The following is a 19813-nucleotide window of genomic DNA, read 5'->3' on the forward strand; positions in this document are numbered from 1 at the left end:
ATTTTATTGGGAATTTATTGGGGTTTTATTGGGGTTTTATTGGGGTTTTATTGGGATTTTCTTGGGATTTTATTGGGGTTTTATTGGGATTTTATTGGGAATTTATTGGGATTTTATTGGGAATTTATTGAGATTTTATTGGGATTTTATTGAGATTTTATTGGGGTTTTATTGGGATTTTATTGGGATATTACTGTGATTTATTGGGAATTTATTGGAATTTATTGGGGTTTTATTGAGATTTTATTGGGAATTTATTAGGATTTTATTGGGATTTTATTGGGATTTATTGAGATTTTATTGGGAATTTTATTGGGATTTTATTGGGGTTTTATTGGGATTTTATTGGGATATTACTGTGGTTTATTGGGAATTTTTTGGGATTTTATTGGGAAGTTATTGGATTTCATTGTGATTTCATTTGAATTTTATTGGGGTTTTATTGGGATTTTATCGGCCTTTTTTTGCTATTTTATTGCAATTTTAATGTGATTTATTGGGATTTTATTGGGATTTTACTGTGATTTATTGGGATTTTAATGGGATTTTAATGGGATTTCGTTGGGATTTTATTGGGATTTTATTGGGGTTTTATTGGGATTTGTGTGTTTTGGGATTTGGGCTGTTTGGGGTTTTTGGGATGTGTCCCTGAGCTCTGGCCATCCCCCAGCTCCTGCAGCACACTCAGCAGGTGGGCAGCCCCAAAATCCCAAAATTCCCCCCAAATCACCCCAAAAAATAAAAAAAACCCCGAGAAAATCCGACGTTCCTAGCAGGAGTTAGTGGGAAATTATTGGGGTTTTATTGGGATTTTATTGGGATTTTATTGGGATTTTATTGGGATTTTATTGGGATTTTATTGGGATTTTATTGGGATTTTATTGGGATTTTATTGGGGTTTTATTGGGGTTTCATTGGGATTTGTGTATTTTGGGATTTGGGTGTTTGGGGTTTTTGGGATGTGTCCCTGAGCTCTGGCCATCCCCCAGCTCCTGCAGCACACTCAGCAGGTGGGCAGCCCCAAAATCCCAAATTCCCCCCAAATCACCCCAAAAAATAAAAAAAACCCCGAGAAAATCCGACGTTCCTAGCGGGAGTTAGTGGGAAATTATCGGGAATTTATTGGATTTTATTGGGATATTACTGTGATTTATTGGGAATTTATTGGGATTTTATTGGGGTTTTATTGAGATTTTGTTGGATTTTATTGGGATTTTATTGGGGTTTTATTGGGGTTTTATTGGGATTTTATTGGGATTTTATTGGGATTTTATTGGGATTTTATTGGGGTTTTATTGGGTTTTATTGGGGTTTTATTGGGATTTGTGTATTTTGGGATTTGGGCTGTTTGGGGTTTTTGGGATGTGTCCCTGAGCTCTGGCCATCCCCCAGCTCCTGCAGCACACTCAGCAGGTGGGCAGCCCCAAAAATCCCCAAATTCCCCCCAAATCACCCCAAAAAATAAAAAAAACCCCGAGAAAATCCGACGTTCCTAGCAGGAGTTAGTGGGAATTTATGGGAATTTATTGGAATTTATTGGGATTTATTGGGATTTTATTGGGATTTTATAGGGATTTTATTGAGATTTTATTGGGAATTTATTGGGATTTTATTGGGATTTATTGAGATTGTATTGGGATTTTATTGGGATTTTATTGGATTTTACTGTGTTTTATTGGGAATTTATTGGGATTTTATTGGGAATTTATTGGGATTTTATTGGATTTTATTGGATTTTATTGGGATTTTATTGGATTTTATTGGGATTTTATTGGGGTTTTATTGGGGTTTTATTGGGATTTTATTGGGATTTTATTGGGATTTTATTGGGGTTTTATTGGGATTTGTGTGTTTTGGGATTTGGGCTGTTTGGGGTTTTTGGGATGTGTCCCTGAGCTCTGGCCATCCCCCAGCTCCTGCAGCACACTCAGCAGGTGGGCACCAAGAAAATCCAAAATTCCCCCAAAATCACCCCAAAAAATAAAAAAAACCCCGAGAAAATCCGACGTTCCTAGCAGGAGTTAGTGGAATTTATTGGGAATTTATTGGGAATTTATTGGGATTTTATTGGGATTTTATTGGGATTTTATAGGGATTTTATTGAGATTTTATTGGAATTTATTGGGATTTTATTGGGGATTTATTGAGATTGTATTGGGATTTTATTGGATTTTATTGGGATTTTACTGTGTTTTATTGGGAATTTATTGGGATTTTATTGGAATTTATTGGGATTTTATTGGGATTTTATTGGGATTTTATTGGATTTTATTGGGATTTTATTGGGATTTTATTGGGGTTTTATTGGGGTTTTATTGGGATTTTATTGGGATTTTATTGGGATTTTATTGGGGTTTTATTGGGATTTGTGTGTTTTGGGATTTGGCTGTTTGGGGTTTTTGGGATGTGTCCTGAGCTCTGGCCATCCCCCAGCTCCTGCAGCACACTCAGCAGGTGGGCACCAAGAAAATCCCAAAATTCCCCCAAAATCACCCCAAAAAATAAAAAAAACCCCGAGAAAATCCGACGTTCCTAGCGGGAGTTAGTGGGAATTTATTGGGGTTTTATTGGGATTTTATTGGGATTTTATTGGGGTTTTATTGGGATTTGTGTGTTTTGGGATTTGGGCTGTTTGGGGTTTTTGGGATGTGTCCCTGAGCTCTGGCCATCCCCAGCTCCTGCAGCACACTCAGCAGGTGGGCAGCCCCAAAATCCCCAAATTCCCCAAAATCACCCCAAAAAATAAAAAAAACCCGAGAAAATCCGACGTTCCTAGCGGGAGTTAGTGGGAATTTATTGGGGTTTTATTGGGATTTTATTGGGATTTTATTGGGGTTTTATTGGGGTTTATTGGGATTTATTGGGGTTTTCTTGGGATTTTCTTGGCGTTTTATTGGGGATTTATTGGGATTTTATTGAGATTTTATATGGATTTTATTGGGATTTTATTGGGGTTTTATTGAGATTTTATTGGGATTTTATTGGGGTTTTATTCAGATTTTATTGGGATTTTATTGGGAATTTATTGCGATATTACTGTGATTTATTGGGAATTTATTGGGATTTTATTGAGATTTTATTGGGATTTTATTGGGATTTTATTGGGGTTTTATTGGGATTTTATTGGGATTTTATTGGGGTTTTATTGGGATTTGTGTGTTTTGGGATTTGGGCTGTTTGGGGTTTTTGGGATGTGTCCCTGAGCTCTGGCCATCCCCCAGCTCCTGCAGCACACTCAGCAGGTGGGCACCAAGAAAATCCCAAATTCCCCCAAAATCACCCCAAAAAATAAAAAAAAAAACGAGAAAATCCGACGTTCCTAGCGGAGTTATAGCGATTTTATTGGGGTTTTATTGGGGTTTTATTGGGATTTTATTGGGGTTTTATTGGGTTTTATTGGGGTTTTATTGGGTTTTATTGGGATTTTATTGGGGTTTTATTGGGGATTTATTGGGGATTTATTGGATTTTATTGAGATTTTATATGGATTTTATTGGGAATTTATTGGGATTTTATTGCGGTTTCATTGGAATTTTATTGGGGTTTTATTCAGATTTTATTGAGATTTTATTGAGGTTTTATTGGGGTTTTATTGAGATTTTATTGGGATTTTATTGGGAATTTATTGGGAATTTATTGGATTTTATTGCGATATTACTGTGATTTATTGGGAATTTATTGGGATTTCATTGGGAATTTATTGGGATTTTATTGGGATTTTATTGGGAATTTATTACGATTTTATTGGGATTTTATTGAGATTTTATTGGGATTTTATTGGGGTTTTATTGAGATTTTATTGGGGTTTTATTGGGAATTTATTGGGAATTTATTGGATTTTATTGACATTTTATTGGGATTTTATTGGGGTTTTAAATGGATTTATTGGGATTTTATTGGGATTTTATTGGGGTTTTATTGGGATTTTATTAGGACTTTATTGGGATTTTATTGGGGTTTTATTGGGATTTTATTGGGATTTTATTGGGATTTTATTGGGGTTTTATTGGGAATTTATTGGGGTTTTATTGGGGTTTTATTGGGATTTTATTGGGTTTTATTGGGGTTTTATTGGGATTTGTGTATTTTGGGATTTGGGCTGTTTGGGGTTTTTGGGATGTGTCCCTGAGCTCTGGCCATCCCCCAGCTCCTGCAGCACACTCAGCAGGTGGGCAGCCCCAAAATCCCAAATTCCCCCAAAATCACCCCAAAAAATAAAAAAAAACCCGAGAAAATCCCACGTTCCTAGCGGGAGTTATTGGGAATTTATTGGGGTTTTATTCGGATTTTCTTGGGGTTTTATTGGGGTTTTATTGGGATTTTTTTTGGGATTTATTGGGGATTTATTGGGGTTTTATTGGGATTTTATTGGGATTTTATTGGGATTTTATTGGGGTTTTATTGGGATTTTATTGGGATTTTATTGGGGTTTTATTGGGGTTTTATTGGGATTTTATTTGGATTAATTGGGATTTTATTGGGGTTTTATTGGGATTTTATTGGGATTTTATTGGGATTTTATTGGGGTTTTATTGGGGTTTTATTGGGGTTTCATTGGGATTTGTGTATTTTGGGATTTGGGCTGTTTGGGGTTTTTGGGATGTGTCCCTGAGCTCTGGCCATCCCCCAGCTCCTGCAGCACACTCAGCAGGTGGGCACCAAGAAAATCCCAAAATTCCCCCAAATCACCCCAAAAAATAAAAAAAACCCGAGAAAATCCGACATTCCTAGCAGGAGTTAGAGCGATTTTATTGGGAATTTATTAGGGTTTTATTGCGATATTACTGTGATTTATTGGGAATTTATTGGGAATTTATTGGGATTTTATTGGGATTTTATTGGGATTTTATTGGGATTTTATAGGGATTTTATTGGGATTTTACAGGGATTTTATTGAGATTTTATTGGGAATTTATTGGGAATTTATTGGGGTTTTATTGGGATTTTATTGGGATTTTATTGGGAATTTATTGGGATTTTATTGGGATTTTATTGGGATTTTATTGGGATTTTATTGGGAATTTATTGGGAATTTATTGGGATTTTATTGAGATCTTATTGGAGTTTTATTGGGATCTTATTGGGGTTTTAAATGGATTTTATTGGGATTTTATTGGGATTTTATTGGGGTTTTATTGGGGTTTTATTGGGGTTTTATTGGGATTTGTGTGTTTTGGGATTTGGGCTGTTTGGGGTTTTTGGGATGTGTCCCTGAGCTCTGGCCATCCCCCAGCTCCTGCAGCACACTCAGCAGGTGGGCACCAAGAAAATCCCAAAATTCCCCCCAAATCACCCCAAAAAATAAAAAAAAACCCGAGAAAATCCCACATTGCCAGCGGGAGTTAGTGGGAATTTATTGGGAATTTATTGAGATTTTATTGGGATTTTATTGGGAATTTATTGAGATTTTATTGGGATTTTATTGAGATTTTATTCGGATTTTATTGGGATTTTATTGAGATTTTATCGGGATTAATTGGGATTTTATTGGGAATTTATTGGGAATTTATTGGGAATTTATTGGGAATTTATTGGGATTTTATTGGGGTTTTAGTGGGATTTTATTGGGAATTTATTGGGATTTTATTGGGATTTTATTGGGGTTTTATTGGGAATTTATTGGGATTTTATTGGGATTTTATTGCGGTTTCATTGGGATTTCATTGGGATTTTATTGAGATTTTATTTGGATTTATTGGGATTTTAATGGGATTTTATTGGGGTTTTATTGGGATTTTATTTGGATTTTATTGGGATTTTATTGGGGTTTTATTGGGATTTGTGTATTTTGGGATTTGGGCTGTTTGGGGTTTTTGGGATGTGTCCCTGAGCTCTGGCCATCCCCCAGCTCCTGCAGCACACTCAGCAGGTGGGCAGCCCCAAAATCCCCAAATTCCCCCAAAATCACCCCAAAAAATAAAAAAAACCCCGAGAAAATCCGACGTTCCTAGCGGGAGTTATTGGGAATTTATTGGGGTTTTATTCGGATTTTGTTGGGGTTTTATTGGGGTTTTATTGGGATTTTTTTGGGGATTTATTGGGGATTTATTGGGAATTTATTGGGATTTTATTGGGATTTTATTGGGGTTTTATATGGATTTTATTGGGAATTTATTGGGATTTTATTGGGATTTTATTGGGATTTTATTGGGATTTTATTGGGGTTTTATTGGGGTTTTATTGGGAATTTATTGGGATTTTATTGGGATTTTATTGCGGTTTCATTGGGATTTCATTGGGATTTTATTGAGATTTTATTTGGATTTATTGGGATTTTAATGGGATTTTATTGGGGTTTTATTGGGATTTTATTGGGATTTTATTGGGGTTTTATTGGGATTTTATTGGGGTTTATTGGGATTTTATTGGGATTTTATTGGGGTTTTATTGGGATTTTATTGGGGTTTTATTGGGATTTGTGTATTTTGGGATTTGGGCTGTTTGGGGTTTTTGGGATGTGTCCCTGAGCTCTGGCCATCCCCCAGCTCCTGCAGCACACTCAGCAGGTGGGCAGCCCCAAAATCCCCAAATTCCCCCAAAATCACCCCAAAAAATAAAAAAAACCCCGAGAAAATCCGACGTTCCTAGCAGGAGTTAATGGGAATTTATTGGGGTTTTATTCAGATTTTATTGCGATATTACTGTGATTTATTGGGAATTTATTGGGATTTTCTTGGGGTTTTATTGGGGATTTATTGGGGATTTATTGGGATTTTATTGAGATTTTATATGGATTTTATTGGGAATTTATTGGGATTTTATTGCGGTTTCATTGGGATTTTATTGGGGTTTTATTCAGATTTTATTGGGATTTTATTGGGAATTTATTGCGATATTACTGTGATTTATTGGGAATTTATTGGGAATTTATTGGGATTTTATTGGGATTTTATTGGGAATTTATTCGGATTTTATTGGGGTTTTATTGAGATTTTATTGGGATTTTATTCGGATTTTATTGGGATTTTATTGGGATTTTATTGGGATTTTATTGAGATTTTATTGGGGTTTTATTGGGATTTTATTGAGATTTTATTGGGATTTTATTGGGATTAATTGGGATTTTATAGGGATTTATTGGGATTTTATTCTGATTTTATTGGGATTTATTGGGATTTTATTGAGATTTTATTGGGATTTTTCTCGGGATTTTATTGAGACTTTATTGGGATTTTATTGAGATTATTTGGGATTTTATTGGGAATTTGTCGTGATTTCATTGAGATTTTCTTGGGGTTTTATTGGGATTTTACTGTGATTTATTGGGAATTTATTGGGATTTTTTAGAGATTTTATTGGGATTTTATTGGGATTTTATTGGGACTTTATTGAGACTTTATTGAGATTTTTGGGGGGATTTTATTTGGATTTATTGGGATTTTATTGGGATTTTATTGGGGTTTTATTGGGGTTTTATTGGGATTTTTGGGATTTTTCGGGGGATTTTAGGGGAACTTTTGCAGGAATTTTGGAGGTTTTGGGATTTTGGGAAATTCTCTGGGGTTTGGGAATTTTTTGGAATTTGGGTTTTTTTGGGATTTGGGATTTTTGGGGGATTTGGGATTTTTTTGAGATTTCTGGGATTTTGGGGAATTTTTTTAGGAATATTTTGGAGGATTTTTTGGGAATTTTTTTCTTATTTCGGGGAGATTTTTGGGGAATTTTTTCAGTTTTTGGGGAATTTTTTGGGATTTGATTTTTAGGGGGATTTTAGGGGATTTTTTTTTAAATTATTTTGGGCTTTTGTGGGATTTTTTGGGGGAAATTTCATTAATTTATTTTTAATTTGGGGTTTTTTTTTAGGGTTGGAATTTTTTTTTAATTTATTTTATTGGGTTTTTTTTAATTTTGGGGCTTTTGAGATTTTAACTCTTTTTTTTGGGGTGGGATTTTTTTTTTTAAATTTCGGGTCTTTTGACCATTTCAGCTTTTTTTTGGAAATTTGATTTTTTTTCCCCCATTTTTTTTTTTCCTTACAATTTACAGATTTTTTTTTTTAAATTTGTTTCTTTTATCCCCAATTTTTTTTTTTTTATTTTAACTCCTTCTTTTCCAGACCGTTCCCATTTTTGGTGGGGGTGGAATTTGGGATTTTTTTTTTGGGATTTGGGATTTTTTTTTTGGGATTTGGGATTTTCCAGCTCCGTTTTCCCCCTCAGGTGCTCCAGGCCCGGCAGAAGGAGGCGCCGTTCCTGCTGCCCCAGGAGGCCCTGGGGGACACCCCCAGGTGGGAATTTATTGGGATTTTATTGGGATTTTATCGGGATTTTATCGGGATTTTATCGGGATTTTATCGGGATTTTATTGGGAATTTATTGGGAATTTATTGGGATTTTATCGGGATTTTATTGGGATTTTATCGGGAATTTATCGGGATTTTATTGGGATTTTATTGGGATTTTATTGCAGTTTAATTGGGATTTTATTGGGATTTAATTGGGAATTTATTGTGATTTTATTGGGATTTAATTGGAAATTTATTGGGATTTTTATTGGGATTTTATTGGGATTTTACTGGGATTTCTATGGATTTTCCTTGAATTTCCCTTGAATTTCCCCATAAATTCCCCATAAATCCCCCATAAATTCCCCATAATTTTCCCCATAATTTCCCATAAATTCCCCATAAATCCCCCATAAATTCCCCATAAATTCCCCATAAATCCCCCATAATTTTCCCCATAAATTCCCATAAATTCCCCATAAATTCCCCATAAATCCCCCATAAATCCCCCATAATTTTCCCCATAAATTCCCATAAATTCCCCATAAATCCCCCATAAATTCCCCATAAATTCCCCATAAATCCCCCATAAATTCCCCATAATTTCCCCATAAATCCCCCATAAATCCCCCATAAATTCCCCATAAATCCCCCATAAATCCCCCATAAATTCCCCATAATTTTCCCCATAATTTCCCATAAATTCCCCATAAATCCCCCATAAATCCCCCATAAATTCCCCATAATTTTCCCCATAATTTCCCATAAATTCCCCATAAATCCCCCATAAATTCCCCATAAATTCCCCATAAATCCCCCCATAATTTTCCCCATAAATTCCCATAAATTCCCCATAAATTCCCCATAAATCCCCCATAAATCCCCCATAATTTTCCCCATAATTTCCCATAAATTCCCCATAAATCCCCCATAAATTCCCCATAAATTCCCCATAAATCCCCCATAATTTTCCCCATAAATTCCCATAAATTCCCCATAAATTCCCCATAAATCCCCCATAAATCCCCCATAATTTTCCCCATAAATTCCCATAAATTCCCCATAAATCCCCATAAATTCCCCATAAATTCCCCATAAATCCCCATAAATCCCCCATAAATTCCCCATAATTTCCCCATAAATCCCCCATAAATCCCCCATAAATTCCCCATAAATTCCCCATAAATCCCCCATAAATTCCCCATAATTTCCCCATAAATCCCCCATAAATCCCCCATAAATTCCCCATAAATCCCCCATAAATCCCCCATAAATTCCCCATAATTTTCCCCATAATTTCCCATAAATTCCCCATAAATCCCCCATAAATTCCCCATAAATCCCCCATAAATTCCCCATAATTTTCCCCATAATTTCCCATAAATTCCCCATAAATTCCCCATAAATTCCCCATAAATCCCCATAATTTTCCCCATAATTTTCCCCATAAATTCCCATAAATTCCCCATAAATTCCCCATAAATTCCCCATAAATCCCCCATAAATTCCCCATAAATTCCCCATAAATCCCCCATAAATTCCCCATAAATCCCCCCATAAATTCCCCATAAATTCCCATAAATTCCCCATAAATCCCCCATAAATCCCCCATAAATCCCCCATAAATTCCCCATAAATCCCCCATAAATTCCCCATAATTTTCCCCATAAATCCCCCATAAATTCCCCCATAAATTCCCATAAATCCCCCATAAATTCCCCATAAATTCCCCATAAATTCCCCATAAATCCCCCATAAATTCCCCATAAATCCCCCATAAATTCCCCATAAATTCCCCATAAATCCCCCATAAATTCCCATAAATCCCCCATAAATCCCCATAAATTCCCCATAAATTCCCCATAAATTCCCCATAAATTCCATAAATCCCCCATAAATTCCCATAAATTCCCCATAAATTCCCCATAAATTCGCCATAAATTCCCATAAATTCCCATAAATCCCCCATAAAATTCCCCATAATTTCCCCATAAATTCCCCATAAATTCCCATAAATCCCCCATAAATCCCCCATAAATTCCCAATAAATTCCCCATAAATTCCCCATAAATTCCCCCATAAATTCCCCATAAATCCCCCATAAATTCCCCATAAATTCCCCATAAATTCCCCATAAATTCCCCATAAATTCCCCATAAATCCCCCATAAATTCCCCATAAATTCCCCATAAATTCCCCATAAATTCCCCATAAATCCCCCATAATTCCCCATAAATTCCCCATAAATTCCCCATAAATCCCCCATAAATTCCCCATAAATTCCCCATAAATCCCCCATAAATTCCCCATAAATCCCCATAAATCCCCATAAATCCCCCATAAATTCCCCATAAATCCCCCATAAATCCCCCATAAATTCCCCATAAATTCCCCATAAATCCCCCATAAATTCCCCATAAATTCCCCATAAATCCCCCATAAATTCCCATAAATCCCCCATAAATTTCCCCATAAATTCCCATAAATTTCCCTTTTTTTCCGCAGTCCCAGCCCCAGTCCCAGCCTGGATCACCTGGGCCCCCGAATTTTTCCTGGCGCAAAACAAAATCAGCGAAATCCTCGGCAGCTGCGGCTACAGCGCCGAGAGGATCAGCGCCCGCTACGAGCCCCAGAGCGGAGGTGAGCGGGAAATTCGGGAATTTGGGAATTCTGGGAATGCTGGGAATTTTTGGGAATTTTTTGGGAATTTTTTAGGGGGTTCGGAGCTTTTTTTGGGAATTTTTAGGGATTTTTTTTCGATTTTTTCGTGATTTTTTTCGAATTTTTTAGCGATTTTTGGGTGATTTTTTCAGGGATTTTTTTTATTTTTTGGGGGATTTTTTCGAGATTTTTTGGGGATTTTTATGAGATTTTTTGGAGATTTTTTTGAGATTTTTTTGGATTTTTTAGTGATTTTTGGGGATTATTTTTTTATATTTGGGGGGGATTTGGGGCTTTGCTCAGCGCCCGCTACGAGCCCCAGAGCGGAGGGGAGCGGGAAATTCGGGAATTTGGGAATTCTGGGAATGCTGGGAATTTTCGGGAATTTTTTGGGAATTTTTTTAGGGGGTTCGGGGCTTTTTTTAGGAATTTTTAGGGATTTTTTTCGATTTTTGGGGGGTTTTTTTCGAATTTTTTCGGGATTTTTGGGTGGTTTTTTCGGGGATTTTTTTGGATTTTTTGGGGATTTTTCCGAGATTTTGGCGGGATTTTTTTGAGATTTTTTTGAGATTTTTTTGAGATTTTGGGGGATTTTTGGAGATTTTTTTTGAGATTTTTTTGGATTTTTTTGGGATTTGGGGCTTTGCTCAGCGCCCGCTACGAGCCCCAGAGCGGAGGTGAGCGGGAAATTCGGGAATTCTGGGAATTCTGGGAATGCTGGGAATTTTTGGGAATTTTTTGGGAATTTTTTATGGGGGTTCAGGCTTTTTTTGGAATTTTTAGGGATTTTTTTCGATTTTTTAGGGGTTTTTTTCGATTTTTTCGTGATTTTTTTCGAATTTTTTAGCGATTTTTGGGTGATTTGTTCGGGGAATTTTTTTTGATCTTGTGGGGGATTTTTCAGAGATTTTTGGGGTTTTTTTGGAGATTTTTTTGAGATTTTTTTAATTTTTAGTGATTTTTTTTGAGATTTTTTTGGATTTTTTGGGGGGATTTGGGGCTTTGCTCAGTGCCCGCTACGAGCCCCAGAGCGGAGGTGAGCGGGAAAATCGGGAATTCTGGGAAATTCGGGAATGCTGGAATTTTTGGGAATTTTCGGTAATTTTTTGGGAATTTTTTTAGGGGGTTCAGGGCTTTTTTGGGGAATTTTTTGGGATTTTTTTCGATTTTTTCGTGATTTTTTTCGAATTTTTTCGTGATTTTTGGGTGATTTTTTCGGGGATTTTTTTTGATTTTTTGGGGGATTTTTCCGAGATTTTTTGGGGATTTTTCCGAGATTTTTTTGAGATTTTTTTGAGATTTTTTGGGATTTTTTAGTGATTTTTGGGGATTTTTTTTTTATTTTTGGGGGATTTGGGGCTTTGCTCAGCGCCCGCTACGAGCCCCAGAGCGGAGGTGAGCGGGAAATTCGGGAATTCTGGGAATGCTGGGAATGCTGGGAATTTTGGGGAATTTTTTGGGAATTTTTTTAGGGGGTTCAGGGCTTTTTTGGGAATTTTTTGGGATTTTTTTCGATTTTTTCGTGATTTTTTTCGAATTTTTTAGCGATTTTTGGGTGATTTTTTCGGGGATTTTTTTGGATTTTTTGGGGATTTTTCCGAGATTTTGGGGATTTTTTGGAGAATTTTCTTTGAGATTTTTGGGGATTTTTTAGTGATTTTTTGGGGATTTTTTTTTTATTTTTGGGGGGATTTGGGGCTTTGCTCAGCGCCCGCTTCGAGCCCCAGAGCGGAGGTGAGCGGGAAATTCGGGAATTCTGGGAATGCTGGGAATGCTGGGAATTTTTGGGAATTTTTTGGGAATTTTTTTAGGGGGTTCGGAGCTTTTTTTGGGAATTTTTAGGGATTTTTTTCGATTTTTTCGGGATTTTTTTCGAATTTTTTAGCGATTTTTGGGTGATTTTTTCAGGGATTTTTTTTATTTTTTGGGGGATTTTTCCGAGATTTTTTGGGGATTTTTTTGAGATTTTTTTGATATTTTTTTGAGATTTTTTTTTTGCATTTTTTAGTGATTTTTGGGGATTTTTTTGGATTTTTTTGGGATTTGGGGCTTTGCTCAGCGCCCGCTACGAGCCCCAGAGTGGAGGTGAGCGGGAAATTCGGGAATGCTGGGTATTTTCGGGAATTTTTTGGGAATTTTTTTAGGGGGTTCAGGGCTTTTTTTAGGAACTTTTAGGGATTTTTTTTCGATTTTTTAGGAGTTTTTTTCGATTTTTTTTCCGGATTTTTTGGAGATTAATTCGAATTTTTTCGGGATTTTTGGGTGATTTTTTCGGGATTTTTTTTATTTTTTGGGGATTTTTCCGAGATTTTGGGGGATTTTTTGCAGATTTTTTTGAGATTTTTTTTTTATTTTTTAGTGATTTTTGGGGATTGTTTTGGATTTTTTGGGGGGATTTGGGGCTTTGCTCAGCGCCCGCTACGAGCCCCAGAGCGGAGGTGAGCAGGAAAATCGGGAATTCTGGGAAATTCGGAATGCTGGGAATTTTCGGGAATTTTTTGGGAATTTTTTAAGGGGGTTCGGGGCTTTTTTTGGGAATTTTTAGGGATTTTTTTCGATTTTTTCGTGATTTTTTTCGAATTTTTTCGGATTTTTGGGTGATTTTTTCGGGGATTTTTTTGGATTTTTTGGGGGGATTTTTCCGAGATTTTTGGGGGGATTTTTTGGACTTTTTTTGGATTTTTTTTTATTTTTTAGTGATTTTTGGGGATTTTTTTTTTTGGGGGGGGGGATTTGGGGCTTTGCTCAGCGCCCGCTACGAGCCCCAGAGCGGAGGTGAGCGGGAAATTCGGGAATTCTGGGAATTCTGGGAATGCTGGGAATTTTCGGGAATTTTTGGGGAATTTTTTAGGGGGTTTAGGGCTTTTTTGGGAATTTTTTGGGATTTTTTTCGATGTTTTCGTGGTTTTTTTTCGAATTTTTTAGCGATTTTGGGGTGATTTTTTCAGGGATTTTTTTGGATTTTTGGGGGGATTTTTCCGAGATTTTTTGGGAATTTTTTGGAGATTTTTTTGAGATTTTTTTGAGATTTTTTGGGATTTTTTAGTGATTTTTGGGGTTTTTTTTTATTTTTGGGGGGGATTTGGGGCTTTGCTCAGCGCCCGCTACGAGCCCCAGAGCGGAGGTGAGCGGGAAATTCGGGAATTTGGGAATTCTGGGAATGCTGGAATTTTTGGGAATTTTTTGGGAATTTTTTTAGGGGGTTCAGGGCTTTTTTTGGGAATTTTTAGGGATTTTTTTCGATTTTTTCGTGATTTTTTTCGAATTTTTTAGCGATTTTGGGGTGATTTTTTCAGGGATTTTTTTATTTTTTTGGGGATTTTCCGAGATTTTTTGGGGATTTTTTTGAGATTTTTTTGAGATTTTTTGGGATTTTTCCGAGATTTTTTGGGGATTTTTTTTTTTATTTTTTGGGAGATTTGGGGCTTTGCTCAGCGCCCGCTACGAGCCCCAGAGCGGAGGTGAGCGGGAAATTCGGGAATTCTGGGAAATTCGGAATGCTGGGAATTTTGGGAATTTTTTGGGAATTTTTTTAGGGGGTTCAGGGCTTTTTTGGGGAATTTTTTGGGATTTTTTCGATTTTTTAGGGATTTTTTTCGATTTTTTTTCCGGATTTTTTGGAGATTAATTCGAATTTTTTCGGGATTTTTGGGTGATTTTTTCGGGGATTTTTTTAAATTTTTTGGGGGATTTTTCCGAGATTTTTTTGAGATTTTTTGGGATTTTTTAGTGATTTTTGGGGATTTTTTTGGATTTTTTTGGGAGATTTGGGGCTTTGCTCAGCGCCCGCTACGAGCCCCAGAGCGGAGGTGAGCGGGAAATTCGGGAATTCTGGGAATTCTGGGAATGCTGGGAATTTTTGGGAATTTTTTGGGAATTTTTTTAGGGGGTTCGGGGCTTTTTTGGGAATTTTTTGGGATTTTTTTCGATTTTTCCGTGATTTTTTTCGAATTTTTTCGGGAATTTTTTCGATTTTTTTCGGGATTTTTGGGTGATTTTTTCGGGGATTTTTTTGGATTTTTTGGGGATTTTTCCGAGATTTTTTGGGGATTTTTTGGAGATTTTTTTGAGATTTTTTGGGATATTTTAGTGAGTTTTGGGGATTTTTTTGGATTTTTTGGGGGGATTTGGGGCTTTGCTCAGCGCCCGCTACGAGCCCCAGAGCGGAGGTGAGCGGGAAAATCGGAAATTTGGGAATTCTGGGAATGCTGGGAATTTTCGGGAATTTTTTGGGAATTTTTTTAGGGGGTTTAGGGCTTTTTTTTGGGAATTTTTTGGGATTTTTTTCGATTTTTTCGGGATTTTTTTCGAATTTTTTCGGGATTTTTGGGTGATTTTTTCGGGGATTTTTTTTATTTTTTGGGGATTTTTCCGAGATTTTTGGGGGATTTTTTGGAGATTTTTTTGGATTTTTTAGTGATTTTTGGGGATTTTTTTTTTTATTTTTTGGGGGGATTTGGGGCTTTGCTCAGCGCCCGCTACGAGCCCCAGAGCGGAGGTGATCGGGAAATTCGGGAATTCTGGGAATTCTGGGAATGCTGGAATTTTCGGGAATTTTTTGGGAATTTTTTTAGGGGGTTCAGGGCTTTTTTTGGGAATTTTTAGGGATTTTTTTCGATTTTTTCGGGATTTTTTTCGAATTTTTTCGGGATTTTTGGGTGATTTTTTCAGGGATTTTTTTTTATTTTTTGGGGATTTTTCCGAGATTTTTTGGGGATTTTTATGAGATTTTTTTGAGATTTTTTTGGATTTTTTAGTGATTTTGGGGGATTATTTTTTTATATTTGGGGGGGATTTGGGCTTTGCTCAGCGCCCGCTACGAGCCCCAGAGCGGAGGTGAGCGGGAAATTCGGGAATTTGGGAATTCTGGGAATGCTGGGAATTTTCGGGAATTTTTGGGGAATTTTTTTAGGGGTTCGGGGCTTTTTTTGGGAATTTTTAGGGGTTTTTTTCGATTTTTTCGTGATTTTTTTCGATTTTTTTCGGGATTTTTGGGTGATTTTTTCGGGGATTTTTTTTGATTTTTTGGGGGATTTTTCCGAGATTTTTTGGGGATTTTTCCGAGATTTTTTTGAGATTTTTTTGAGATTTTTGGGGATTTTTTAGTGATTTTTGGGGATTTTTTTTTTATTTTTGGGGGGATTTGGGGCTTTGCTCAGCGCCCACTACGAGCCCCAGAGCGGAGGTGAGCGGGAAAAATCGGGAATTCTGGAATTCTGGGAATGCTGGGAATTTTTGGGAATTTTTGGGAATTTTTTTAGGGGGTTCGGGGCTTTTTTGGGGAATTTTTTGGGATTTTTTCGATTTTTTCGTGATTTTTTTCGAATTTTTTTCGGAATTTTTTCGATTTTTTCGGGATTTTGGGTGATTTTTTCGGGGATTTTTTTGGATTTTTTGGGGATTTTTCCGAGATTTTTTGGGGATTTTTTGAGATTTTTTTTGAGATTTTTTGGGATTTTTTAGTGATTTTGGGGGATTTTTTTGGATTTTTTGGGGATTTGGGCTTTGCTCAGCGCCCTCTACGAGCCCCAGAGCGGAGGTGAGCGGGAAAATCGGGAATTCTGGGAATTCTGGGAATGCTGGGAATTTTCGGAATTTTTTGGGAATTTTTTTAGGGGGTTCAGGGCTTTTTTGGGAATTTTTAGGGATTTTTTCGATTTTTTAGGGGTTTTTTTCGATTTTTTTCGTGATTTTTTTCGAATTTTTTCGGGATTTTTGGGTGATTTTTTCGGGGATTTTTTTTTATTTTTTGGGGGATTTTTCCGAGATTTTGGGGATTTTTTGGAGATTTTTCTTTGAGATTTTTGGGGATTTTTTAGTGATTTTGGGGGATTTTTTTGGATTTTTTGGGGGGATTTGGGGCTTTGCTCAGTGCCCTCTACGAGCCCCAGAGCGGAGGTGAGCGGGAAATTCGGAATTCTGGGAATGCTGGGAATGCTGGGAATTTTCGGGAATTTTTTGGGAATTTTTTTTAGGGGGTTCAGGGCTTTTTTTAGGAATTTTTTGGGATTTTTTTGGATTTTTTTCGGGATTTTTTTCGAATTTTTTAGCGATTTTTGGGTGATTTTTTCGGGGATTTTTTTTATTTTTTTGGGGATTTTTTCGAGATTTTTTTTATTTTTTTGGAGATTTTTTTGAGATTTTTTGGGATTTTTTAGTGATTTTGGGGGATTTTTTGGATTTTTTGGGGGATTTGGGGCTTTGCTCAGCGCCCGCTACGAGCCCCAGAGCGGAGGTGAGCGGGAAATTCGGGAATTCTGGGAAATTCTGGGAATGCTGGGAATTTTCGGGAATTTTTTGGGATTTTTTTTAGGGGTTCGGGGCTTTTTTGGGGATTTTTAGGGATTTTTTTCGATTTTTTCGTGATTTTTTTCGAATTTTTTCGGGGATTTTTTTTATTTTTTGGGGGGATTTTTCCGAGATTTTTGGGGGGATTTTTGGAGATTTTTTTAGATTTTGGGTGGATTCTTTGGGATTTTTTTGGGGATTTTTTGGACTTTTTGGGATTTTCTTGGGGATTTTTGAGTGATTTTTTGGGAATTTTTAATGGGTTTTTGGTGGATTTTTTTAAAACCTTTTTTTATTTTTGGGGTCGAGTTTTTTGGGATTGGGGTTTTTTTGGGATTTTCTTTTTGAGGCATTTCGGGTTTTTTTGGGGATTTGAGTTTTTGGAGATTTTGGCTTTTGGGGATTTTGAGGATTTGGGGGATTTGGGAATTTTTGTGAATTTGGGGGATTTTTTTTTAATTTTTTTGATTTTTTTTTAATTATGTTCTTTGGGGAGTTGGGTTTTGTTGGGATTTGGATTTTTCGGGAATTTTGGAGACTTTTTGGGATTTGGGTTTTTTTCAGATTTGAAGGTGTTTTTTTCTGGGATTTTACATTTTTTGGGAGGCAATTTGGTTTTTTTGGGAATTTCAATCTTTTGTGAGGAATTTTTGAGATTTTTTTTTTTTGGGGGGGGATCACCCAAATCCCCAAGAGGAATTTCCCCCATCCCTGATTTATTTTGGGGAATTTTTTCCCCAGAATTGAGACGGGAATTCCTGGGCTCCAATTCCCGACCCCGGGGATTTTTCCCGATTTTTTTTTCAATTTTTCCCGGTTTTTTTTCCCGTTTTTTCAGACGAGGATCGTTTATCCAAGAGGAAAAGCATCGGGGAAACGATTTCCCTGCAGGTGGAGGTCGAGTCCCGGAACAGCCCCGAGCGCGAGCAGGTCCGGGATGGGAAACCCCCAATTCCCAAAATCCCAAAATTCCCAAATTCCCGAAATCCCAAATTCCAAATCCCCCCAATTCCCCAAATCCCAAATTCCTGAATTCCCAGATCCCCCCAGTTCCCAAAATCCCCAAATCCCCAAATTCCCCAAATCCCTAATTCCGGAATTCCGAAATTCCCAAATCCCCCAATTCCCAAAATCCCAATTTTCCAAATTCCCAAATTCCTGAACTCTTGAATTTCCAAATTCCCAAGTTCCCAATTCCTGAATTCCTCAAATTCCCAAATTCTCACAATCCCAAAATTCCCAAATTCCTGAAATCCCGAATCCCCAGATCCCAATTCCCAAAATCCCAAATTCCCGAATCCCCAGATCCCAATTCCCAAAATCCCAAATTCCCCGAATTCCCAAATTCCTGAATCCCTCCTGAATCCCCAGATCCCCCCAATTCCCAAATCCCAAATTCATGAATCCCCAGATCTCCCCAATTACCTAAATCCCAAATTCCCCGAATTCCCAAATTCCCGAAATCCCCAAATCCCAAATTCCTGGATCTCCAGATCCCCCCAATTACCTAAATCCCAAATTCCCCGAATTCCCAAATTCCTGAATCCCCAGATCCCCCCAATTCCCAAAATCCCCAAATCCCCAAATCCCAAATTCCGGAATTCCGAAATTCCCAAATCCCCCAATTCCCCAAATCCCAATTTTCCAAATTCCCAAATTCCTGAACTCTTGAATTTCCAAATTCCCAAGTTCCCAATTTCCTGAATTCCTCAAATTCCCAAATTCTCAAAATCCCAAAATTCCCAAATTCCTGAAATCCTGAATTCCTAGATCCCCCCAATTCCCAAAATCCCAAATTCCCCCAATTCCCAAATTCCTGAAATCCCAAATTCCTGAATCCCCAGATCCCCCCAATTCCCAAAATTCCCAAATTCCCGAAATCCGAAATTCCTGAATCCCCGAATTCTCCCATTCCCCAAATTTTGAATTTCCAATTTCCCAAATTCCCGAATTCCCAAAATCCTGAATTCCCAATTTCCCAAATTCCTGAGTTCCCAAATTCTCAAAATCCCAAATTCCCAAATTCTGGAATTCCCAAATTTTCTTATTCCCAAATTCCCAAAATTCCGATTTTCCAAATTCCCAAATTCTCAGAATCCCAAATTTCCAAAATCCCAAATTCCTGAATTCTGGAATTCCCTAATTCTCTAATTCCCAAATTCCCTAAATCCCAAATTCCCTGAATTTCCAAATTCCCAAAGTCCCAAATTTCCAAATTCCCGAATTCCCAAAATCCTGAATTCCCAAATTCCCAAAAACCTCGAATTCCAGAATTCCCAAATCCCTGAAATTCACTAATTCCAAATTCCCAATTCCTCAAATTCCCCAATTCTGGAATTCTCAAATCCCAAATTCCAAATTCCCAAATTCCAGAATTCCCCAGAATTCCCAAATTCCCAATCCCAAATTCCTGCATCCCTGATCCCAAATTCCCACATGCCCGAATCCCCAAATTCCCAAATCCCAAAATTCTGGAATTCCCAAAATCCCAAATTCACAAATTCCCGAATTTCCAAATTTCAAAATCCCAAATTCCACAATTTCCAAATTTCAAAATTCCCGAATTCCCAAAATCCTGAATTCCCAAATTCCCAATCCCAAATTCCTGCATCCCTGATCCCAAATTCCCACATTCCTGAA

At 37.1% G+C, this 19813-nt stretch overlaps 1 protein-coding gene across 1 annotated transcript in view; it reads left to right on the top strand.

The window, feature by feature from the left end:
• LOC148217335 (protein EFR3 homolog B-like) overlaps positions 1–19813 on the top strand; it is a gene marked incomplete at its 5' end in the record, with an annotated part of 44133 nt that overhangs the window by 19175 nt on the left and 5145 nt on the right. The window contains 3 exons of the mRNA XM_088158727.1: positions 8160–8227; positions 10730–10864; positions 18012–18103. Of these exons, the coding sequence (XP_088014853.1) occupies positions 8160–8227; positions 10730–10864; positions 18012–18103 (295 nt within the window). The remainder of the gene's footprint in view (positions 1–8159; positions 8228–10729; positions 10865–18011; positions 18104–19813) is intronic.

The sequence above is a fragment of the Sturnus vulgaris genome, unplaced genomic scaffold (assembly GCF_052056855.1).
Source record: "Sturnus vulgaris isolate bStuVul1 unplaced genomic scaffold, bStuVul1.hap1 Scaffold_865, whole genome shotgun sequence".
Taxonomy (NCBI): Eukaryota; Metazoa; Chordata; class Aves; order Passeriformes; family Sturnidae; genus Sturnus; species Sturnus vulgaris.